Below are 27237 nucleotides of genomic sequence, written 5' to 3'. Positions count from 1 at the left end.
GATTATGAATATGAAATACAAAGTCCCAGAACAGATTGTACAAGAGAGAAGATGATTCTATATAAAAAAAAGTAAAACTAATTTTATTTTTAAATCAAACACGAAACTATATTTTTCAGAAAAACAATATTGAAGATATTGTCAGACTCGTGTATTTACTATGCATTTATGTTCAAAAATATTTAATAAGACAAGAGATGTGTTTACTGATTAAGAATTTAATTTTATTAACTTAAAGCTTGTTAAAAGTGTTGCCCGTTTTGTTGTATGTATAATCATGGTTTTCTGAAAAATAAAACCTTGTGTAAAAAAATTTTACTATACATTTTCCTCGTGTAAAATCATCTCACTTTCTATGTAAAACAACGTTACAAGCTTCCAGCTCTTGTACCATCAGTTCTGGAGCACTCTGTATAAAATGGATTAGGATTGCACGTCACCAGTTTCCATAGAAGTTTCCATCTCAGTAAGACGTATAATCAAAATTGCTAAAGATTACATTTATAAATATGCATGCAACCATATAGACATACGAGTGTGGCAAGAACATTCGTATCGAGCTTTAAATGCTAATAGATGAAAAGCGTTGTGGGTTTATACCCGGCGTCGGAAATTCGCATGCAAAAGGGACACTTGCGTTGCGTAAGTCTTTATTAAGTCGAGAAACTTAGACACTGCCGGCTCCATTTAGAAAGTAAACTTTTTACTTACCCCTCTTCCCCCTTTCAAACGAGCGCAATTTAGCCTCACTTATGCATATTATAGAAGGCTAAAATTGCATGAAGTTCAAAGCGCGTAAACCTAACGTATTCGGTTATCCAAAAGCAAAGTCTCAAAGTTTCCAAATAGCTTTTGGCTTTCCGCGAGAAGTCATAGTATATATTTTCTCATGCTTTTCATAGAGGAAACGCATATACAAATATCAATTTAATAAAGACGTGCAAAGTATATATAAGTATTCAATTGCTTGTTAAAGATAATTTTATATATACCTTTATATATAAATAATTGTATTTTTTTAGGTTAATTTAAAAAACTTAATTAAAATGTATTCTCATGATAATGAGAAGCTCTTAATATGCTGTCATAATACTATTAAAGTTTATTAAATTTCTATTTTCTCGTAATATTTGCAAAACGAAAAGGAATTTATATCAATATCTTAATATCAATAGAAAGTATTAAATAACTGTAATTTTAACTGTTTTGCACGAGATTTTTATTAGGATATAACTTTAAATTAGATAAAGTATGCTTTCAAATTATATCTATAAATCGATTTAAATCAACTTAAAAGGAATGAAATAATCCATTATGTATTAATTTTGATGTTCACGTGTTCATTAACACCCAAATGGGATCAAAATTTTTTGTATATAATTATATGTATATATAAATTTTGCACAATTATATATATTTTAATATATAAACATATGTATCTGATATATGTGTAATTTGTATAAAGAAACTTTTTCCGGGAAATGTTATTAAATACGCTAAAATCAATGGTTAGCAGACTAAAACATTAGAAGATAATATAATACACGAATCAAAAGAGATCATGCAGATAGTTCATGTCATGCTGAATGAACGAAGAGGGCAGTAAAGAAGGAACCTGAAAAGCACCGAACCTTAATCGCAGAAATCACGAAAACCCTGGCCCATCAGGGTTGATACCCCTCCGGCGTGGTGTTGTTCTCTCGAGTGCGTGATCGCTTCACTGTCGGACAAAAAGAAAACAGACGCAAGAACGCTAGGCCACCCCGTTAGCAAGCGTTGCCGCTAATCTTAACGGAAGTAAAGTTATCGAAGCGTGCCTAAGTTATGTTAGAATAGTCCTTGGATCCATTTCGTGGATCATTAAATATGAAGATAAGTAAGACCATCACCGCAGATTCCATGGTTCGATCAGAGAAGGATAATTGAACAAAGAATGGATTGGGATAAGATGAAGGAAAAAAGCAGGATAGACTCTCCACTCCCGAGAAATATCCTTGGAAAGTCATTTATAGGCCGAACATGCTCTCGTAGCGGTAAGTGTTATCCCTCCACAGTTAGTTTTTAGCTTTTGTATACGCCGTCTTAAATTTATAATTTATTATGATTTATTATATTTTTATATTTATATTTTTATATTTTTCTGACTGGCCGTATTTTACAAAGTGTGTCTTCACCAATCTATTAAGATTTCAAATCATAAAAAATTTCAAGAACGATAAAAAATTTTCATTCTTAGTATTTATTATAAAGAAAATAATTGAGGTCAATTTTTGGAACACCTCATGATTTCCATTAAACAATTTTTTTATACTTTTTAAGTAGTTTTAGTAAACAAAAAATATAATACACATCCGCATGAAGTTCTATTTATGATTGTAAATAGCATTTAATTTAATTCGTATGAGCCGCTGATTACAAAATTTAATAATCTTTTTATAATATCAAATATTCTTTAAGTCTTTTATCATATTTAGATCATATCGATACAACCTAATACTTATTTTATCCATCAAGAAATTATATCGATATCATTGAGAATGCTATACTAAGTCAGTCTTGCTGGTCAGACGAATTATTGAATTTATCAGAATAATCATAAGGTAGATACAAGAATGATACAAGAATAGTTAATAATAGTTTTAATTGCGTTCAAAAAATTGATAAAAATACAAAATAAAAAAAATAAGAAAATATAATAAATTAATAAAATAATATGTTAAAGAATATACAAAAAAGCCTTTATAATGATCACAATCTTAAGAGATAAGAAATTTGAACTTATTGACGGCTAATATAATTAAATCAATCAGGTACAAATTTATTAACATTTTATTAATAATAATTAACAAAATAATATAAAATTTTTTTTAACAATCTGTATTTATAACACTAATATAGATAAAATATGTCGTAGATTTATAGCTATGTGCATTGTCGCGAACATAACTAAACGGCAAACTTTTAATATTTGTTTCAAAAAGTCGATGAAAAACATTTTTTAAGTCAACAGCTTATATCAGTCTACTAAAAGCTTTTACAGTTATAAATGGAATTTTATTTAGATATGTATTGTATTTTTTTCTTCACTAAGACTATTAAAAAGTGAAAAAAATTGTATGAGGATATTTGGGAAAGATCCCAAGAATGGTTTTATAGATCTTCCTCTTTTAAAACATTGAATTATGTAGTAAATAAGAATATTGTATAAACATGCTAAAAAGTTCTAGGACAGAAAATCATTCATAGTTATTGAAGTATAAATTGCTTGAAGCTAAATGCACCGTTTTTCCTTTGAATGATAGTGGAACAGGGCTACGTGCTCGACTCGCTCGGACGCGTACTGAACCGGCTTATCATAAGTATCGCGAGAGAAAAGATTGGCCAACGCACACGGTGATCGGATTATGGCGAGATTTACGCGCTATCGGTCCAGGGAAGGATTATTTCAACTTCCTGCTGAGATCGATCACTGGTCCGGCAAAATAGAAACGGAAAAACGCTACAATCTACCGGCATTATGCTGCGTTACGTTATCTCAACCAGACTGTAGCATTTTCCGTTACCAGATTTCCAATCATGTTTGCATGTAAATTCTGTTTACACTTATGACTGCAATTTTCAGCAAAACTTCTTTCTCAATTGGTAAAAATTATATATAATACATCAAAATTTTACGAATTATTTGTGTTCTATTTTGTACAGTGTTTTAAATTATAACTTATATAATATTTTAAATTAAAGTGTTTTTGTTTAGAAAATTTTTTAATAACTTCAATTTTCCTCAACAAAACTTTAATAAAATAAATAATATTAAAAATTAAAAACATTTTAACTATTTATCTCCTAATAAATAACAAATTTCACTTTTAAGTTTTCTCTCCCAGTAAGCTTTATTTTAACAAAAATTAAATTTGATTCAATTTAATTAAATTCAAAATATTAAAAAATTTGATAGTCTTATATACCATCTTTAACTATATCCTTTGCTTTTAAAATTCAAGATTTTAAAAAGAAAAACTTTCACAATTATTACAATATTTGATTATGATATAAAATTTTTGATTACGAAATATTAATATGTTTATTCCATGTGTGCATTATAAATGCATGTATATCCCTCATTATAATATTCTGTTTTATATTATCTGCACAATTATATTATTATTTATAATTTTATATTATTTGTACACCTATTTATACTTATATTTCCATATCTACTTTGAAAGCACCGGCCGAGTCGTCCCAAAGATTCAAGAGAATTATATAGTACAAGATTTACGTTATTACAGTTCAATTGTAATAATAGCAGTTGAGATAGATAAAATGAGCGCGGATGTTATAGTAGAGATAGATTGCGGTGCTAATAAAGTGCATGGAAAATATAGACTGAATCGACGACACGCGTACGATCGCATGTTCGATCTAGGGCGTCGACGCCAACATCTCCAAACTTCTCGTTTATCGATCGACTCTGGTAGCCCCCGTAGCTCTATCTGTGTGGACCAACCGTTATCAATAATGTATACTTCACACCGAATAATTCAGGACTCTCGTAGCGTTGGAAGTTATTGGAAAATTCTGCGGTTAACGCCCAGTACCTTCCGTTACCAATAAAACTTTAATGGCAAATTTTCACGCTACTTACAAATTTCCGTTTTATTCCTTTAGACATATAGCACGATTTACTTTCTCTTTCCCTTTCTCTCTTATTTTATATCGTATTAAAATAATGCTGAAACACTATCATACCATGAAACTAATTATTATGTATGTAACAATTGATATGTCGAAATAGACACATACGCGATGACATCATTTTTAGAAGTAATATTATCAGTACCTTGGATAATAATAACTTTCTTCTGTTAAAGTCTTCAGTTATCACGGTTTAATTTATAGCATAATATACTACTTTAAAGAATTGACAGATGATGATTTAGCGATAAAATATCTACATTGGACTCATACCGATACGCTATCATTAGGAATTTAATATCGATTGATAATTAATTCCTTGACCAGAGACCGATCGACAAAGATAGGAGAATCCGGGTGCAAGGTGCTGGGATCACACTTACAAGACTTACGATCGGCGTGTCTAGTCCTCTTGCGTTCGCGTGGTGTGGTTCTGGTGGCGGGCGTTTTTGTGGCAGTTTTTACCAGGGATTCCAATAGTTCGTCAACGCCATCAGCCAAGTTACCGTTAGTGCTTTCGTCCCTGAGCACCGGGCCCAGTGGAATTATACGTCCTAAAACATAGTAATATTTTCTGCTGTTTCATAAAAACACTCCAAAATTTCATTTTCATCATAGTTTCATCTTCAGTGTGACAAACTACGTATTTTCTTTATTATTTCTAAAAGACATATATCGCAAATGTTAATCTTTTACCCATAAGGAAATAAAGTAAAATATCTTTTCATAATAAAAATGCATTATTTACAGAAACAAAAAATTCTTTTACGTATAAATTAAATTTTTTATACAAATTTTTAAAAATTTGAAGGAATGAGATTATCTCGACAATGCAAGTTGTCGATGCGATTATTATGAGTTATCTCAACTAGTATATAATTTTTTCGACCACATAAGAAAGATTTTCCTGTTTACTCATGCGGAATATGCTTAGAAAGAGAAATATGTTTAACCAAAGACAATCCTTTGTAGAAAATCGCATATCTACAAGATTCTTATTTCACATCGTCTCAGTATTTCATTTTTTACAATCAGCACATTCAGTCCGCAGGGCAGAGACTTCGAAACTGTCAAATACACAAAATTTCTTCCAGAGCTTCTTTCAAACTTGTCCTAGAAAAGCTATCGTGGAGGCAGTGCTGTACATTCTCGATACAAGTACCGTGGAGAAAGAGACGAGGGGGTAGGAAGGGGATGAGAGAGGATGGTAATAGAATTTTCATGGCGAAACGAAAAGAGGAAGGAAGAGATCCTTAAGTCTCGCTTATTACGCGTTCTTTGACGGTCGTAGATCAATCTAGACAATTCATTTTCGTGGTTGTTCTACCATAAGGAATGTTAAACGCTTTCAAATGGCTTCCTGCTCGCTGATCTGATCTGTAGATCATGGTAATGCTATGTTCTGTTTAATGCATCCGTTGCGTAAACAATTGTAGAGAATTATACGATAGCTTTCTAATTAAAAACAATCGAAGTGTTATGTAATTACCTTACTTAACATTAATCTTTGAAAACTCAGTTAAAACAACATACAGTCATGAAATCCTATTTAATAACGACTAAATAGTAATATATATAAATAAAATATTACCATCTTACATTTTATATCTATTTATAACTTAATATTTTACATGATTTAGTTAATCATATCTTTTAAAGCACAAAGAAATTAATTTTTGAAAAACTATTTGTAACATTTTTACCCACATAAAAGCTCAAGAAATTTCGCTTAATTTCGTACTTCTCACAACAGTTATCAGCATTTTATTTCATAAAAAATGAATGCTATAACAGATACGATATGAAAGCAAGAATAAGGTTAACAACTGCGTGTAATAATTGACGTTGTATCTAATTTGTTCACAATAGCGTCATACTGTTCAGCAAATTGTTGAAATAAATCATCATCCTCCGCGATCCCTGTCACAACTTACGATTTTTTTCAGCTGTTGAGCTGGAGGACCGTCATATTCAGCTGGAAACGCCAGCACGACTTAGACGGGACGTTTAGATACTTTATGTCGGGGCATACAGGAGAATAAAGGGGAGAAAAGTTATGATGGCCGCAGCCACGGTAAAGCACGTGGGTGGCTGGGTTTACGAGCTGGATAGGCACCAACCCCTTGTTCCTTGAGTCGGCCCAATCCTCCGTGTACCCCTCTCTGTGAGAGCTTGAATAAAAATTTCACGTTTCCACGGGAAAGTGGTGATCCGCGGTTACAACGTAATATAGTCTTACAAAATCCAGGACGTGTCAGTCGTTTCTGTTCGCTTTTCTTTTCAGAGTGGACTTTGCTGTGGATTTTGATCATATGTGTAACAATGGTTCTTCCTCTGAATGAGCAAATCCTCGAAGTATGCTATTTTTATACTATTGTATTATTTTATAGTAATAATTTATATCGCAGTAGAAATATTCACAATATTCCAAACGAAAAGATTTTTAACTGCAGAATAAATATAACTTTTAATAGTCTTATAATACACTTCAAAAAAGTATATTTATAAACATACTAATACTGTACGTAATTTTTTATTATTATATAATTACCTGAAAGTGGTTAATCACTAATAAAGACTAAATTTAATTTTCAACTTTACAAAGATCAAAATTCCAGCAATTAACTTTAGAAGTAAACTGGTTTCAAATGGTCTTCTTAACGTAAAAGAAATACTTGCTAATTATATTCATTGAATATCAATTCATAAATAATAAATTTGGTAGCAGGTTGGTAGCGAGAGTTTCCGGGAAGAAAATTCACAAGAAGAAAGCACGTGAAGATAACAAGTTTGTGAACAATGTTACGATAAAACTTACAACATCGAGTCGAATAGAATTCTTTCGAACAAATTCTAAGAATAAATTTCTTAGAAGCCGTTATTTACGCGATACTTTTTCGCGCCGAGTCGAATAATATCCACGTCGCTTCGAATATTCCCCTTGGAAGTTAACTACTTTTACATTCTGCCCTCTCTTGAGGCAAAGTTACCATCTTATGTAGCGCGGCGTAAAGCGCAATAAAGAATGAGTAAAACAAAATTCCACTCAAGTTGAAATTTTTCTCTCATGAATACAGAATTTATGAAGCAACGCCGTCGAAGACATCCTACCTTGAAGCTTCCGGCAACTGAATGATAATGCTACTTACAGTCAAGTTACATTTACGGCTTAACGATATGACGGATATACGTAATCTCGAGCATCAGCGCGAATTTCGGGCGAGAAAATTCCGAGTCGCATAAAAGAGAAACTTGTCGAATAAGTCCCCGTGCGAAGGCCATAAAGATAACGAACGGGGACTTGTGCGCGCCGGTAAGTTTCACATTCGACTAAACACGGGAGACGAAAGGAGAAAAGAACTGTGTCCGCGAACGCGCGTCGTATAATCACAAAGATGGCGACGCATTTACTTCTCGTTTTCCGGTAATGTCGTCAAATGACCCGGCGCTATCCTTAAATCTTGCCTGCAAGAGCCGCTGCTTAAGGGCGACATTTATCTCGCGCGCGTCGCCGCCACCACCGAGCTGGAACATTACGGAGATGAAGAGAAATTCTCGCACTTTGTTCTTATCCGCGTCGGAACAGCCGACGCGGCCGTCGTCTTTTAGAGTGCGTTATTTTCACGCGAGTTAAAAGCGAGGCTAAGTAGAGCCTAGGAAACCGTCATGTTAACGTCGTGATCGCTCGCGGTGATAAAATCTCGTTCGTCCGATGGCGAGAACACTTGTGCTTCTAACTTGATTCATAAACACACATTAATACACACATCCATATTTTGTATGTCTATGCTATATAATACTCGAAGGGAGACGAGGAACTGTAAATCATAACGTACAGGATATTTTCATTAAGGATCTTTTGGCTACAATACAAATTTAAAGTTATCGAAATTTAAGAACTGAAGACTTTTCTAGGTTTATTTTTTTATTTCCTAATTAACAACAAAAAATTTTGGTCAAATGCCCGAATTTTGGTCCAGAAATTTTCTTTCTAGAAAGAGAAAACAAGAAAAAATTTGATTTATAATGATTTTTGCAGAGAAATTTACTATATTTTGATGCAGTTTTAAATAAATAACTTTGAACGAGTAAGTAAATCTAAATAAATTTTTACACAAATTCATTAGAGTTTTATTAGTATAAGTAAAAATTTTAATTTAATTGATAATTCTACTTTCCCATCAAATTTGCAACTAAGTACTGCAAAACGTTATTTTACCTAAGAATCAAGAGTAAACAAAAAATTAAATAACTTTTAAATTAATAAGTTAATTGTACTCAACTTTTACACAGTTATTCAAACAAATTTTAAAATATTTTGTACAATTTTTATATTTTTAGTAATGTTTTGAGATTGATCCATATATCCTTAAGTTCTCCTAGCAATTATTTAACGATATATCACAACATTAACTTTCTGAATATTTTTAACATCAAATATCTTGGTAATAAAAAGTAAAATAAATTTACATTAAAATAAAGCTGAATAATTTACTACAAATTATTTTAGACAGTCGTTGCTAAAATTATTAGCGACATAATTTTTTTTGTTTATCTGGAATTCTTTTGTATGTATTATTTCATATTAATTACTGGCATTATACATAAATTTGAAGTTCTTGAAACAAAGGATACACATTTTAATTTCTGTTTAAATTTTTCTAGTTCAAAATATTTAAAAATATAAGATGTCTGGATATTTTTGGCCAAGGCTGTACGTACGATAAATTTGTTTAAGTATTTTACAAGTTCTACAAATGTGAATGTATAAATAAATGGAAGAAAAAGATTATTTGTATAATTTTGTTGCATCTTTCACAATATCATCAGAAAAATTTTATTTATGCGAGTATACTATGAGATTATCATTTTACATATTGATTAATAATCGTTTTATTTGTGTCTGGAGCGCCTGCTCGAAAAAAAGTGCCACGTTCCAGGTTCGACATCACTTTTCTTCCGTTTTGTTTTCACGCAATCTCAAACGATTACATCCCCCTTGCTCTTTTATGCAGATATGCAAATATTTTCAAACAATGATATTCTTTTTTTCTCGAAGATATTAATAACATCATTTTTTAAAGACATCAAACGAACGTTTACCTTCACTATCGCTAAAACGAAACAACTTGTCAAATCAAAATAAAATTCTCTAATAATATTATAAAAGATAGCGCAACGAAATTAAGCAAATAATTTTGCTCTTCAGCATTATGTACATATTCATTCCCAGAAAGCTTTTTAAACGCCTCTCATATAATCTTACATTGTAATTTGTTAAATTTTTTAATTTTCCTAATGGCAAAAATTTGATAATAAAATGGATTTATAAATTAGTATGAAATTTTTGCAATTTATTTCATTATGTGCCAACGATACACAAAGCAGGTAAATGTAATGCATGTAAATGGCACAATATCTAAATATCAATTATTGAAAAAATAATTCAATATATCATAAAATATATTCACATTCACAGTATAGAAACAAATTAAAATAATTTTGCCTGTGTAAATGCTATTGCATTTATTATAATATACGTCTATTATGTAATGAGACGTAATGGATTGCTAAATAATTTAGAAAACATATAACATTTATATTATGCGACATCGTATATTTCAAACAATTAACTTTTTAACTTAAATTGCGTATTTCGCTGTTAATCATGTTATTTATTTTATATGTACCAGACATAATATATTGCGCAAAAGAGAAATTAAATCGATATAAAGATATAATAATTTACTAAACTAGAAAAGAAACAAGATCTAGGAAAAATATCTGACGAAACTTACCGTCTTTCTTCTGTCTTCTCCATGGTAAAGTGCCGTGGATACTCTCGACGTCTGAAATGTCACTGCCAAGTAGTTGTCTGAGTTCCGCGTCCGCTCGATCCTCCTTTGTACGAAACTTGCCGACCTGTAATAAGAACAACATCAAGATTTTACAGTAAACTTGCGAAAGATGCGCGCAAAATTTCACGAGAGTAATATACTCTTAAAGTCATGAAAATAATTTTAAACAACTTTATCCAAGTAAAAATAATATATTAAAGAAAAATGTTGTATACTTTATACTTTTATTTGTATTACAAAATTACAAGCAATTATAAAAATTAAGGAGAAAAAATTTAATTAATATTCCACGTTAATTAATATTTATATTATTTTAAAAATGCCAATGTAGTCTAACACATTATAGATAGATATATAAATTTAGTCGATAAAATTCGCTATGATAGTTTCTCACGAAAAATACAAAACGAAAATGGCTTACCTCCGTTATCATCTTCCCTCTAGTCTTATTGCGTTCTCTATGATTGGCTTTCTTCTCAAGCTGCTGTATCACTCGTTCCCTAGTGGTCCTGTACTCCAGAGCAAATTCAGACACAATTCTGCAAAACTCGTTTGGTTTTGTGTCTTGTATCCTATGCAATGGTATACCGAGCCACAGAATGAATTTGCGGAAACGATTTATAATACGTCTGTGCACGATGTCTAAGACGATTATCCTTTCGGCACAATCGGCGAGGAAATCAGACATCCTAGGATATAAAAACAAAGCAATGTATTTGTTAAAAGAATATAAGTACATTTTAACGAATAAATAAGTAGAATATTTAAATAAAACTTTTAGTTGTTTTAACAAAATGACTGAACTTTAAATAAAATAAGATATAAACTCAAAATGTTTGTTTGTATATGCGTTTCGTATGCATATACCGTTCCACTGCTAAAAAATATATATTTAACTATCATTAATTGTCCTAAAAGACATAAAAAAGATAAAGCATTTAAAAGACAACAAGTTATTAAAAATAACGTAAATAAAAATAAAAGATTTAGATCTATTGGGTAAATTGGGTGGCAAGTGCAGTGCGAATGATTGCCAGCAGAACGAACGAAGGGAAAGACTCGAGGGAAGAGAAAATGTCCGTTCGGTAATTAATGGAAGCTCCACTTGGATGGCAGCCAGTTTCTCTGAAAAAAAACTCTATCCCGAATTTATCGAAGCCACTCGGGACTTCTTAAACGCGAACACTCAGGAAGATTCACAGGAAAAGACAGAACGAGAGAGAGAGAGAGAGAGAGAGAATCTCGGAAATTGGTTCGGGGGCTGAGAAACTCGGCGGGAATTATACTCACTTGACCTTCATCATCGTAGAACCATCGTGCTTCGCAATGAGCTTGAGATGGTCCCAAGACGCTTTGCACTCGCTCTCGAGTTTCGCGATGTTCGCCGCCAGCTCGTCGAAATCGATTTTCGAGGCTCTCGTTACCGCACCAATCTGAAAGCAAAACCGCGTTGGTGGTACCGAGAAAGTTATTCCAATTGTCTTCAGGAAATACGAGATTTATATAGTTTAAAATTTGTTTCAGAAAGATGCAAGAAAGTATTTGTATCTTTTTTACTTTAACTTTATATTATTTTTCTTCTCAATGAAAATAATTTTACTGTATAAAAAAAGTCGTGTGTTTGGAATGTTATATAGTATTCACGTAAATTATACAAAATATAATTGCAACATTGTTTCTATTTTAATTCAATTTACATTTTAATTTGTTTTTCTTTTTTGAAAAGCTACACTTTTGTCATTATTAACAAACTTATTAACATTGCATCTACAAAATATGAAAAAAATAGAATTATAACCGGGATATAAATCGCAGTGAAAAAGTTGTGGGAACACGAGCAAATAAACTTAGTCTCAATTTCATAAATACATAATAGTGCTGCCACAATATCACGACGAAGCAAAGTTCTCTCCAGTTTTGATCGTACTAACTGACTCTCACCTCTGAATAGAGGTCCGTAGAATCCGGAAACTTCTCCATCACCATGTGGCAAAGATGATGAAGCAGCGAGTGCTTGTGAACCGTATCCTTCACTTCAGGTACTTTGACGAGGTATTCTAGTTGAAAGCCCTTCACCTGAAAAAGGATGAAGCCTTCACGTTGTAACACGACGCATCGCCTGGATAACCGCGCGCCTCAATTCGACGCTCGTAAATATTTACGTAAATATTTAGATTTATTTAGGTATTTATATTATATGGACATAGAAATTTCACTGGAATAACCGCGCCGCTTGGAAATTAATCCGATGCAAGTCTAGCTGCCGGAAAATACATTAGAACTTTTTTAATACAGTGGATATTCCGTCAAAACTTTCCAAAATTCCGGCGCTACCCCGAGAATAAATAGCAGGCCGTGATTGCAGTAAAACTCCGCGTTAAACTGAGATTGTTTTCGAAAAAATGTGGCAGACAGCCAAGCGGCATGAAAGGCATCCTGCCCAAACAGCAGTTGGAACTAAATTATCGATATCGTTAGATTTCAAACTGCTACGATTTCACTAAGTCGCGGGACAGACGGATTAAGTGGATATCATTTGGCTGGTATTCAATACCCACCTCATTTCCGTTGAGGAATATCCCGATCGAAAGGAGCGTGCTTAGAATCCCACGGAACGTTTTATTCACTCGCAAGGTCTCCATACCCTGTTTCAAATCCATCAAAGGATCCGCGATTTCCTGAAAGTCACAAAAACCACCTCACATTTATTCACTCGTATCGCAAACCTTCATAATTGTATCATTTTTTATATAACCACGCATCTCATTGTTACATTGAAATTTGAAAAAGAAATCGTTATCAACTCGTAGATTATTATATTTTAACCAAACGCGCGAAAAACAGAAAAAAAAACCTTTTTTTTTTTCAAATATTTTTGCAACGCATATGCTTCATGGAAAAAATTTTCGAATTTTATGTATTGAATCTACGTATATAATTCAAAAACGTAAAAGCGAAATAATGAAAATACAGTTTACCTATTTCAGTTTTAAACGTTTGCTCTTTTCGTTATTTTTTTCATTATTTATGTAATAATTCTGATCCAAAAATGTTTCTATTAACTTTACCAGCGTTCATTTTTGCATGCATTTCTGAATTAATGAGAATCAGTTTGATTGAGAAATGGCGTATCTCATATTCCGATCATACAAGTGGATACAAAAGAATTCGGATATCCCGGCGCAAAATATTTCCTGCTTTAGCTACAGTTAAGCGATGCCAAGGAAGTCAGGCCGTCGAGTGACCTCTCTTAGTACAATATATCGGTACAATATCGGAATTTGCCATTTTGTCGTCGAAGAAATGCGCTGAGAATGCTCTTCTATTTGCCGACTTCCTCTCCTACATTACTAACATTCCTTCTCGTCGTCTTGATACTCGTGATGAAATTCGCGCGAAATCGAAGAGGAGATAAAAAGAAATATAAAAGAAAAAAAAAGAAACAAATTTAATTATTATTACGTATTAATAGAACCTAATGAATTTAACGTCTACTTTATATTAAAATCATACAACACAATCACATATTTAATACGATCATATACCTATTCTCAAGTAGAGTAAAGACAAGTAATATTGAATCGGTTACTAATATAGAATAAAAGAATATTTATTAAAAAAAGCATTGTATTTAGATGGCATTTGCTAAAAGTTGTTGTAGTTGTTTCAAAACATGCTATAATAAATATTGAACTTTTTGCAACAAAGACTTTATTTAACACAAGTACTTATTTATTTTCAGGGAAAAGTGGAGTAAAGATGAACGCGGGGTAATCACGTAACAATAACGATATGTCAGAGAAAGAGAGTCTTTTCTTTTCACCGATTAACAGATCAACTCTCATACAATGTCAGATAAGCAGTAGTAGCGTGAAATTGGGCATCATTCAAGATAAATATAATTAAACTTTTTCGTCCTTTTTCAAGTAATTTTTTTGATTGAATTTTAAATTGCGTGTAGCTGTTGTAAAAAATGATACAAATAAGCTTTAATAAAAATAAAGTATACCGAAATCAAACACTATTTTATGAGCAAGATTTTGTTCATAGCCATTTTGGTCGTAATCTCTAAAAAAAATTATTTATTATTTTTATAACGTGGAGTACTGACGAACAAATCGGATGGGGCAATTCCAAACGTTCGTCATTACTCCGAAGTGTTCGTCAATAACCTTTTTTCAATTTATATTTTTAAATTTTAATAATTAATCATTTTAGATGCCACAAAATTATAACCCGGAAAAACTTTTATATGTAACTATATATAATTATCAAATAAATCAAATATGTTTATATATATTACAATTATGTAATTACATATAATTATATATAATTATTATGTAATTTTTATATATATTTATATATAAAGTGTTTGGTAATTAATGAATACATCCAAATGATTAGTTCTCTGTCCGTGATTACCCCACGATAGTTGGGGTAATTACAAACACTAAGAACTTCGTTTTTCATTAAAAATTAATTTTATTGTTAAATTTTATCAAAATTGATTATACTAATTAATAAATAAATATTTTGTGTTATATAATTATAAATATAAAAGAAACGTATTAGAATTTTATTCGGCTTTCGTTTGTAATTACCTTTACTCTCTCCTATTGTTCCTGGAGATATCATTAGATTAACTTAATTGTGTTCCCAAATTTAAACTAAATTCTTTAATTTTTATATTTTATAAACACTTTCAATAATGTTATATGAGTAATGTTATGCTATTTAATTATAATTCTTAATTTTTTTATTAGAAAGATTTTGTCATATTAAAGACAGATGATAGGAAATATTTGAAAAAGAGAAAATATGAAACATGTTACGTTTCTGAATTACTCACTATTTTGTATTTTTTATAAAATTATAATTACATACGTTTCATAATTTTTCTGTATTTTAAATTTATTTCTTATGTGCAACGTGGTCTTTATTTCATATAAACTGTCATTTAAATTACTCAAGTACAAAAATATAAACATTTCTGTTCTTATTGTGAATAATATTTATTTTCGGTAATATTACATACAACATAATATACTTTCAATAATTTAAGATTTAATTTTACATTTTTTTATTATCCATGTGTAATAATGTCATTTTATTCTTTACGTGTTCAGTAAACGTATGTTTAATTGTATTTTAATCAATTTATATAAATAAATAAACAGGTTTACACTTCATTTAACGACTCAACAAATTGAGAATTTGAAAAGAAAACAATACGCAACGCAACAACAAAATCATTTAACAAAACGATAAAGATGGAAATGTGCTTGACAAGAACTCTTCCGTTCTCCTTTTCCAAAAACGCACCCTTCCTACAAAAAAACTTCGCGCTTCTTGCACCCCGGGCAAGTGCCTGAGATGCAAATGCAAACAGGACACTACGTGTCGCACTCGACACGAATAATCGACTTAAGATGCTGACTCTCCGACGCAGAATTCTCCGCGGAAGAAGGAATATTATTGGAGGAACATAGCAGGATAATCTTCTCGTTGTGATGAAGGAGCTTCTCCTCACGAAGCCAAAGCGTCGTTGCAAGCTCCTGTTGCTCTTAGGCACGCTCTTTCCTTAGCCTCTCTATTGCTGCATGAAGGAGCGTCTTTGCGCTCATCAACTCAGTATCTCTTTTCGCTTGCTCAACGACCCCAAAGCGTACACATCTCCTTTCGAGGAGTATGCAAGAAGGCCATAACTCGCTGTTCTTCATCCCTCGTCCGTTCCTTTCCGAAAGTAAACTCATTTTGCTCAACTTATCCCGGACGAGCCCCCAAATGTTACATCCGCGGCTCAAGCACTCACTCGCGCACTCAAGAAAGGAGACGCTCCTTCGAAAGTATAGCTTTTGTTGGCGCAGATTTTATTGTCAACGCGTATTGCTCCGGGACGCTCCAACAGGCCTCGTAATTTATTCAGTTTCTTCTTCTTTCGCCACGACGGCATCCAGAATATAGATGCAACAATTAATGTTTTGACTGCCGTTTCTACGTGTATCTGATGCCTTTATTTAAGTCCATCAAAATTCTAGGCTCGAGGTGAGCGGTGTCTAACTTCTAAATATTGTATGTTTATGTGACGACAGCTAATTGATATCTGTTCGTGCTCCGTGAACAGCAAGTCTCTCTGCCTCCTGGCTAGACGGAGAGGGAAACACGGATAGTCCCGAATTTCACAGATTTTACCGATCTTACCGATGCTATTACAAGTGGAGACAAAATACGACTCAAAGCGAAACGTCTCCACATACCCGAAATACAATAATAAATACGAAACCGCTTTTATTTTTCGGAAATTACAAAAGCCCGTGTATGGCAGTTCGAGAGCGTAACTCAAAATCGAGAATCAATCAATAATCCATTGGCAAGGAGCTATCTTCAAGTGTTGCGCGTTTTGTCAATTGATAACAGCTGGTGGCAATAACGGGAGGGCGTGAAATAGCGGATCTACGATGCAAGAGTCGTAACAATATGTTTAATTGTATTTTAATCAATTTATGTAGACAAATAGATTTGTACTTTATTTATTGAGTTACTTGTTGTCGTTTTTGAAACTTGAGCCCTCTTTTATATTTTCCTCTATTATATCCCATTCTTTAGTCTTCTTTCATTTTCATTTTTACCTTTATGTTAATACTAAGGATAGATTTAAATTTTCATTAATTGGACGTTATAATTATTTTTTATAACATGTTTTTTTCTTAATTCTGTATAAATCAATAAGTAATAAGAAGTTTTAATTTATATTGGAGTAACGTGTTAATTTAAGAAGAGCTGTTCCGTACAGTGTTTCCATGGTTTAAAATTTCTCTTCTTATCTTCCAAATGTTCCTATACTCTTCAATTTTCTCCGTATTTTCCCTCACATAAAAAAACTTGGTTATTTCAGACTTTATTATTTTCAGGGTAGCTCTCATTTAATTTTTTAGTTTTGATAAAGAATTTTAGAAATCTTATATTTAATCATTTATTTTATTTTTTTATAATTAATTTTAATGTCATCGTTCTCTGATTAAATGCTGTTTTAATCCAGGTAAACAAAAAATATTAGACACAAAGCGTTCAATTCAAGGTATTAAAAATGTTTTTTTAATGATAAAAAAACAAATAATAAACAGTAATAAACTTATCTTAAAAATAAAAACTCAATCAATTTTTTTATGTTTAACTACAAAAATAAGATATAAAAGTAATCACACTCTATGAACTAATCTATAATTGTTATTGAAGAAATAACAATTTTTTGATAAAATTAATTACAAAAAAAATCTTACGTATCAGTAATTATGAGTCTATATATTGTCAATACTGAAAATCTACAGTAAAGTAGAAATTAGATTTTCAATATTTTTAGCATATTATTAGAAGTCAAAAGGATTTAAATAATTATTTTAGGTTAATGCATCTAAGCGGTTTACATAAAAAAATTTGTGCTATTATTTGCCAGAAAAAAATAAGAATCTATAATAAAGATATCATGAAGACATGAATCGGTTTTTTTATTAATTTAAGTAGTTAAAATTAAGGTATTTTAATTTAAAATTGCATAAAATTAATTTATCATTAAAATTTTGATTGATTGAACGATTTTCAAATTAAAGCTATTTTCGGAATAACGAAAAAAGATCTTAATTAAGTTATAGACATTGCTTTGAAATCTGATCTATTAAATTTTAACACATAACCTACCTTTATAAAACATGGATATTTTCATTGTTTGAAAACTATCGTCACGTTATTGTGAGCGATAACTGAGTTGAAATCATTGCCACATTATTGTCAGAGACTGTAACCGTCATCAGGCTGTTATCAATGATCGATTCATTTCTCAAGGTCAAAAATTCAAAACTTGATTACTCAAATCAAAGATCAATTGAGTGCAACTAACAATAAGTTGATTTGTTCAAATTTAATTTTACTCGGATTAATTCAAAATACAAATGTACATTTGATGGCTGTTTGATTTAGTGATTTTAATACTAAGACTTGTTTGTCAAGGATTAAGACTTAGATCAAAAGATTAAAGGCTAAGACTGACTGATCTTCGTTGTTTGTTTCTTATACAATATTTTGAAATGAAGAACCTCTGTGCAAATTTCTTACTATTGTCACTTAAGAGTGTCATTTTATAAAAAAAAAACCAGAGAATATTCCTACATTTAAAATAAAATCTATGATCAATATTATCGTATTTTAAGCTCTGTTGCAGGCGATATCACTGCTAAAACTATCAGCTTATTCCAAATTTCTTGATTCACTACCGCTATTAAATTACTACTTATAGAACAGAATTTTAGAAAAAAGTTTGCGTCATAGTTTAATATTCAAAAATATCCTCTCATAGCAATATGTTGAGACACGGCCATAAATGTCTGTGTTCTTATTTCTCTATGGCTGTATTCATACTTGGTTCTTATATTTAAGATCCTTTTAAATACTGTTTAAGATGTTATAAGTCAATCACATAGGCATATTAATACATTAAACCTTTAAAATAAAAATTTACTATAAATATAAGTTTATATCAACAGCTATAGACTCGTCTATATCGATATTAATAACAAAGGACTGAAATTATCTAATCAAAAATTTATCCTTTCTGTTAAAAATAAATAGATCTTACTATTTCTTCCAATTTTTAAAAATAATCCTTTATTTTATCTCTTATCCTTTCTTGTTTTAAAAATTCAAAATTCCCTGAAATGAAAAATTTTCCCTCAAAGTAGAAACATTGGTTCCGTATTATTTGTCTTTACACCACATTTCCATTAATAAATTAAATCTCATTAAAAAAAAAATTATTCATTAAAATTTAATCAAATTTAAATTTTTCTTAACTAATTAACGAATAATGATATAAAAATTTTATTTAAGAGAAGTTTGGTTATAAAATTGTCACACACACACACACACACACCCAATACTGGAATATTAAATTCTTCCATCACAAAGTTTATATATAACAGCAACAATTTAAAATCAGAAGTTAGAAAGGTTTACTGTTAAATTACTAAAAGATACATAGTATAATATTGAGACTTACTTTTTCGGAGTTTTCGAAGTCTAATTTGAACGCCCACAACTTCAGCCTTGCTGGCAATTCCGAGATGGAGGTCAAAGTCAGAAGGAACTGTTCGGCCGATCCTAAAGGAAGGTCAGGATTGGCGGCCTGTGCCTCTTGTATCCTGGACTTTTCTTCTTTAGTCGGTAGCATCGTCAGAAGTTTCTGTTGGGAGGATTTCGGGACAAGGAGAAAAACGAACGAAGAAGAGAAATCAATCCAAAATTATAGAGATAAGAATAAAATCAAAAACTAGAATACACATGTGCATTTCAACTAAACTTCAGGATTTATCAACAAAAATTTGAATAATTTTAAAGGCTTTTTATCGACCAAAAGATTAATGTGGGATAGAAGTTGAAAAATCAATTAAGAAAATATATATGTTAAGTAGAAACTACATGATTAAAATAAACAAAATAGTGAGAAATAATAATGTAATAAAATGATGAAGTGATGACAAATGACATTTCAATGGCGTCTTATTGAAGTTAGGGACGTTATTAAAAACGTCGTTAACATGTTTTGATAAAAATTATTACGATAAAACTTAACATTAAAATTAAAAAAAAAAATAATTTCTATTTTATTACAAAAATAAAATTGAAACTGTCGAAATATTATATCTTGCATCGTTCTTTTCAAACTATATATTGCGTATAAAATAATCGTTTTTCTTTTAATTTTTCAATTTCAAACAGCTTTAGAAATTTTATTAAAAAATAAAAAAAATTAAAAGTTATAAAAATTAAAAATTAAAAAAAAAAGAAAAAGTACACTATATTCTTACCTCGATACCCTCTCTATTCATAATGGTAGCATCCATTTTTAAAATCGCAGTTTTGATGGATCTCGGCGGCGGCAGTTTCGTCATACCGATGTTGATAGCATTCGATCTTTTATGATTTAGTACGATAATCTCCTTGTTCTTGTTCATCTCCTGCTGCTTCTGTTTGTAAACAAACGAAAAAAATTCGATTATATCAAAACGTTTGCGTGCAAGATGTAACCTCGTCATTCTCTTCGTTATTACTCCGTAGCGCTCGAAATTATTGCGGTACGATTAGTATTTTTTTACCGTGCAATAAATACTCCGCTAAAAAAAAACACTCCAAAAAGGTATAAAACATCGAGACGTGTTACACAGATTCGTGAAAATATAATGGTAGGGTATACCACTAGAATGGGATAAAGGTATTCTTTTGATTGCAGTGGAGATTGTATATGGATGACGTTGGACATTTTCCGTCGAAATTATTTGGCTGTAAACGACGGCTCACGAAACTATTTCTAATAGACGAAAAACTATCACGCGATAAATTTATTAAACTATCTTTTTTTTTAAACTCATTTATTACTAAAAATATATTCGCACAACGTTCAATGAAAATAAACTACAGAAAGGTTTACGTAAAATAAATGTAAATAAAAATAAAGAAAATGTACTATAATATAGTAAAATTACCTGAATAATATACCAAATAAAAAAGGTATCCCAAAAAATAAAATATCTTATAAACTTATCATTTTATAATATAAAATAATTTTATAATATTGAGCGAAATAGACGTTAGATCAAACAAAGTTTTGTTATTTTGGTGTCAATTGCGTATATAATTTTTTGAAGTACAAATCAGTGTAATAAAATCACATAAGAATTAGAAAGTACAGAATAAAACAATTTAACAACATAAACAACATAAAATCTTCAAATTGCTTCAGTCATTGATGAAATATTTTATATGCTTTCTTAAACAATGCCATTACAAATAATTCCTAATAAAAGTTACAATAAAAAATATCCTAATAAATTAATCCACAATAAAAGTATAATCAATTACAAGAAAAAATATTCATAAAATAATAAATGCTAGAAAAATTTATGACAACGATTTACAAAATTTACGATTTAAATAAATTAGCATTTGTATGTAGCAGTCACTCTGAAGAAAAAAATACTTTCAGCAAAGTTTCCATTAATTAGTGTATTATTATCAGTATGAGATCGATTGCACTAGCACTCGTGAGAAAATGTACTCAGAACGCATGCATTTATATTAACGATCAACAAGACCACGCCGAAAGTTAAGGAATTAAGACTCACCTCCTGTAAAATTCCAGCATGCCATTTCGTTCATTTTTTTTTCGTGCGAGCACCAACAACATTGCCAAGAATACAAGAAAAAAATTAGTCGTATTGCAGTAAACCACTATCACTATCACCACCCTTACTACTATTCGACCGTAGTCATAATCATTATTCATGATCGTTATCATACTCGTTATCCTCACGCGATACGGTTAACCACGTTATTAAATTAGCCTACGTTATTGTATGGCGCTTATTTGATAATTACACACATACGTGGCCGAACACAAAGCTGAATGAAAGATAATACTAATCAAAGATTACTTAAATCTCTTTCGCATCTTTCTTTACGGGAATGTATATAAAGAGTCGACACATAAATATACTCTTGAAAGAAACGTAATATGACGAAAGTGATAATATAAAATCATATGTATACACGAATAGATGGTAATAATTGTATATTTTTGTGCAAAAAAAACTGTAACGTTATTTAATCTGTTTTTTATTTTTTTAATATTGTAGACATAAAGTCATCTTAAGAATAAGATTCGTATGTGAATTATGTGTAAAATGAGAATCGTAAAATGATTTGATATCAAATTTATCTCATCGTCACTTATTTCGGCTTTTGTGAGAGAAGATATTGAGATCATTAATTTAATTGTAACGCACATTTCTATCTACTTTTCTACTGTCAAGCTATTATATGTTAAATTTTAATAGCATCTAAGAAAAACTTGATTTTCGAAACCGGCAAAAAATCTTCATAAAAATATCAGTAGTCAAAAATAAATAGCAGAAAAACACACAATAAATGCTTTTAAAATCAAATATAAATTCAACTAAATGTTTAATAACATATAATAAATTTGAAATTCTCTAATAAAGACATTTACTCTCATTTTTACGAAAGAATTGATTGTATTTCATCCCCCATAATAAATATAACAATTAATAGTCCTTATATTGTTTATGTTATATCATCAATTTTAAAACAATCGATCTCAAGTTTTCTGTACAATGACTACTATGCTTTATGGTGCACCTCCTGCACCGACTCTCCTAACTCTTTTTTTCCTATTAATTCGGAACATGCGGCATTCATAGTTCTGATTTATGACGTTATAGAACAAGTGCAAGGAACTGTGCACAACGTCATTATTTGCGTCGAAAGCGAGATTACCTTTTATACCTTGTGTTCCGTTTACACCCTTGTTTCGTCGTCAACGGATTTGCGATTTTCTTGGCACGCGGCCACACTTTTTCGTTGTTTTTTATGAGCATAGGTCGACTGTAATTATCGGTGTGCTAAGCGGGTTCAAAGGGCGAGAAAGAGCCGGGTGTCGGAAACAACCGGAACGGAGAAATAATGCGGCAGCTTTCAGTAACGCTCGAAAAATACGCGCAACCCAGTCGCAATCTCTCTGCCGTGTAGTACCTCTTGCTGCGATTTAGTTGTGCACAGACGCGAAATACACAGGTGAGAGGAAACCAATATACTCGCGCCGTATAATTACTGCGGTAATTAACGATATTCTCTACTCGATTGTAATGCTCCGGCACAATGCCAGTGAGAATTTTTTGTATTTTGTATTGACGCGCATGTGTGTGTACCTATGTGTAAAATCGTTTTGTAAATTATACACATGGTGACATGTACTGTTAATTCTTCTACAACATATAAGTATCTTAAATTATCAGTTCTGTTTGGAAATAAAATAGTAATTAAATGTTTTGTAATTTTGATAAAATCTAATACATTTAAATTAAAGTAAAATCATAAACTTTAAAAATATGTTGTGTAACAAAGTTTATTTATTTATTTAAACTCTTTGTAATTTTAATTCTAAAAGGAAAGATTAAGAAACCTTGTAAAAATCGCGATGTATTAATTTGAAATTATTTATATTCTTATTACAGTTCCAAAATTGTTTACATTGAAATAATTATTTCAATTGATAGCCTGCTGTAATTTTGTATGACAAAATAAATCGTAATGAGCCATGAAAATTTCTCTTTCAATAAAACGACATAATTACGATTATTTTTAGGAAAGAAAAAAATAGCAACATCCGCTGCGTAATTAAAAGATATAGAGCGTAATTTATAATACTGCAATCGATAATATTGCGAAGAAGATCAAAGCTACCGTTTCGCGTTTTCGCGTGCAACTTAGATACTATTGTTTTGATATGTCTAACATTTATTTGAGTAATGTAATAATAAGCTTAAAGAGCCTATATCCTTGATAGTCTAATTAATATAATTATGAGATCCATAAAGATTTTTCAAACAAAAAAGAAATAGTCAAATTAATATTGTCTTTAAGAATCATGACTATATTTAAAAACGTATATTTTTTAACTTTAAAATAAAAAATGTCCAATATTATTTAAATACAACAAAAATATCTAAATTAAAATAGAATAAATTTATAAAAAACTTAATAGGAAAAAAAAATAATTCGTTAAGTTTTGTCCGTTCTTTTAGTCATTATAAAAAAAAAATAAAATTATTTCTGATGCTTAAAATCCAGAATTAATTAAATGAATTAGTAATATTTATTTAATTCAATATATATTTGTAAAAATCAATTCATTTACTAAAGTAGACAAAATTAAATATATTATATCTTTCATAAAATAAAAAAAAAATTATATTTAACGCGTTAATTAATATTAAGCAAATTAATTAATATTAACGTTAAGTATATAATACAAAATTCTATACCTTAAAATAATTGCAATTGAAAAATTGTAGATGTAATTGTCTTTTTTATACTTTTACCAAAAAATTTTTTTCTTTTTATCACATAATCGTATTAATTTACGATTTTAAATTGTTAATTATAAATAATATCATGTAATCATAAATGTTAATTTCTCCTTATTTTGAGTATTATCATTAAAGTTATAAGCATTAAGCGTCAAGCAGACGCGACAAAAAGATGTCATCCCCTTTAAACGTGTTACAGCCCCAACTTGCTGGATCAACAGCGGCATTTATGTATATAAGATTATAGGTAAATGCTTTGTGCATATTGGAATTTTAGTTCTGTGGAAAAGATTTTGTCACAATCTTGCATAAATCAAAACCGGATATTTGTTTTTCGTGCAAAATTAACGATCCAGAAAGTGGCTAGTATAACGAGTAAACCAAAGCTAAAAGTAAAAAGTAAATAAAAAAAACTATAACAAATAATAATTTTCTAGTGTCTCTCATTAAACATCTCTGTCTCTCTCTCTCTCTCTCTTATTACCTTTCTTTGAGAATTTCTTCAAATTAGTCTACCTAGTCGGAACTACCATTATTATCTGGATAAATAAAGCTTGATTGAAGAAAATATAACAAAAAATAAGTAAATAACGTGGTAAAATATGGTTTCCATTTTCATCTCGTTAAAAATTTCGAAAAATGTCGTACAAAACTACAATGTACGCTGCCAAAGGCAGCCGAGGGTAGTTCTCGTTTAAACGAGCATCGCTCTTTATGTCGTTCCCTTCAACCGTCCACTCGGAACGGTGAAACTCGCGGTTCGTTGCACTCGTATAACGAAAACGACACGATCTGCGTAAAAGAAGTCGTACGTGGAAACCACTTACCTTGGTGATGAGATCCTTAGCGCGACTCTCGAAAAGATGCTCGAGCTTCTGTGTGTCAACAGCCACGGGCGTCAGTTCGTCCCAGATCATCTTGTGTTTGTCGAGTCGTGCAAGAATGTTGGGATCGTCTCGTACTTCCTTCCAAAACAGCTTCACTGTCTTCTTGCTCTTCTTCGCGAGCAACGATGGCGGACTCTTCGGCGTGTTGCTAGTCTCATTAGCTAATGGCAGCGGTCTCATCATCTTCAAACTGACACCGAATGGCAGCGGCGGACCCTGAGGAAGCGGCGGCGGCAATCTCGCTCCCAATGGTGGTGGCGGAGGTGCCGAAGCGTCTCCATTTGGTGGTGCCATCGGTGGTGGCGGAGGAGGCACTCCATTCGTCACGTTAGCAGATCCCAACACGTCGATCTCGTCCTCGGAATTCAGATCGGTGAAGTCCAAGTCGCAAAGCGCCAGTGGTCTCTTCAATTTCTTTACCAACTCCTCCCAATGCAGTTCGTTCTCAGATTTCTTCGTTTCTTGCAGCTTGGGCAAATTATCGCCGGTTGGCGACTTCAGTACGTCCGCCTTTGACTTCGACTTTGCTAGACCCTCCTTTGCCTTTGAGATCAATCCGCTCATATCTCCTATCCTAAAGATAAAAATACATACAAATTGTTAAAATTATATATTATGTAATAAATGCTAATAATATTATGTTTTACAACGTGAAAAGCGAAAAATACATTTAAACAAGTTAATAAAATATAACGAATAACACTGATGACATATTTACCGATTTAATTGTCATATTGTTAGGTTAATGAATTACTTTAATCATGTTAATTAATTGTTATAAACAAGAATTAAAGCCAATATAATTACCGTGGTTTTAAATTTTAATGTTACACACGGAAATAATCTCTATATTTAATTGCGAGACAATTCTGACAATATAAACTTTTGTGCATTTATAACATCGAAAATGGAAATTATTGAAATTAACTGTATGTGTAGCGTGTGTATTATTATATAATTTCATTTTCGGAAATGAACACATTCCAATCAATTTTGTCGCTGATAATTTAATATCTCATTATCAAAATAATACGCATTTTGTAATAGTAATATTTGTCAATTATCCATTTTAAGATATTTTTAAAGATTGTCTTATAACAAAACTCTGAAGAGATAAGATTCTTTATCGACTTAAAAGTTTTCTATCCAACGAAGAAATAACTTTTATATGAAACACTCTCTTGCAATATCCTGTGTGAAATTAACTTGGTAGAATTTCCGACTAAGGTACAAAGTTCATATACGACTTTTCCAGCTTTCAAGTATCATTGTGTTGTCAATATTTCGCACTATTCTATGCTATTTTCCACTTCTACCTGTCATAAAAGTTAAACTAATTTTCGTGTTCAGATGCATTATACTTCATGTTTAATAAGAAAACTTTTTTAATTTATTACGAGAAATTAGTAACTGAGTATCTGTTAACTAGTGTTTTAATAAAATTGAAGAAAGAATTAAGTTATTTTTTTCGAAAAATACGAAAGAAGACTGTGATAATAAGAAACTGTTATAAATTTTCCAGAAAAATAAAATTGAGGGAAAACACCTAATTATTTTTATTTTTTTGTAAATATGTGACTGTGATAATAACAACGCATTTCATTGGCTGTATTCTGATATATCTTGCCAGTACTAAAAATCTATAGTTTCTGTTTAGTATAGATTTTCTACTATAGACTAATAGTGAATTTCAGCCATTAATGAATTATACTTATTAAAGCTCTTAAATGTGAAGGAAATTTTAAAACCATTGCCGTAAAAAGACAGTAAAGGCGATATTTTCTGACAAAGAAAAAAATGGGTAAAACCGTTTTTTTTTTCTAAAAATTTCGAGAAATTTTCCGGGATAAGAACATTACTGCT

At 30.9% G+C, this 27237-nt stretch overlaps 1 protein-coding gene across 4 annotated transcripts in view; it reads right to left on the bottom strand.

The window, feature by feature from the left end:
• LOC105193387 (FH1/FH2 domain-containing protein 3) overlaps positions 1-27237 on the bottom strand; it is a 157761-nt gene that overhangs the window by 5044 nt on the left and 125480 nt on the right. For 2 of the 4 annotated variants that reach the window (XM_039450494.1, XM_011157812.3), the window contains exons 9-17: positions 25314-25948; positions 20411-20571; positions 19603-19785; positions 13112-13231; positions 12495-12629; positions 11844-11986; positions 10975-11242; positions 10494-10617; positions 5079-5249 (exon numbers count right to left, since the gene is read on the bottom strand). In XM_039450494.1, coding sequence (XP_039306428.1) covers positions 5079-5249; positions 10494-10617; positions 10975-11242; positions 11844-11986; positions 12495-12629; positions 13112-13231; positions 19603-19785; positions 20411-20571; positions 25314-25948 — 1940 coding nt within the window. Of the gene's footprint in view, positions 1-1631; positions 1721-5078; positions 5250-10493; positions 10618-10974; positions 11243-11843; positions 11987-12494; positions 12630-13111; positions 13232-19602; positions 19786-20410; positions 20572-25313; positions 25949-27237 lie in introns of all 4 variants that reach the window. The other 2 variants (XM_026134911.2, XM_026134910.2) reach the window with 2 other exon arrangements.

The sequence above is a fragment of the Solenopsis invicta genome, chromosome 1 (assembly GCF_016802725.1).
Source record: "Solenopsis invicta isolate M01_SB chromosome 1, UNIL_Sinv_3.0, whole genome shotgun sequence".
Classification (NCBI taxonomy): domain Eukaryota; kingdom Metazoa; phylum Arthropoda; class Insecta; order Hymenoptera; family Formicidae; genus Solenopsis; species Solenopsis invicta.
This window is presented reverse-complemented; position numbering and strand designations above follow the sequence as displayed.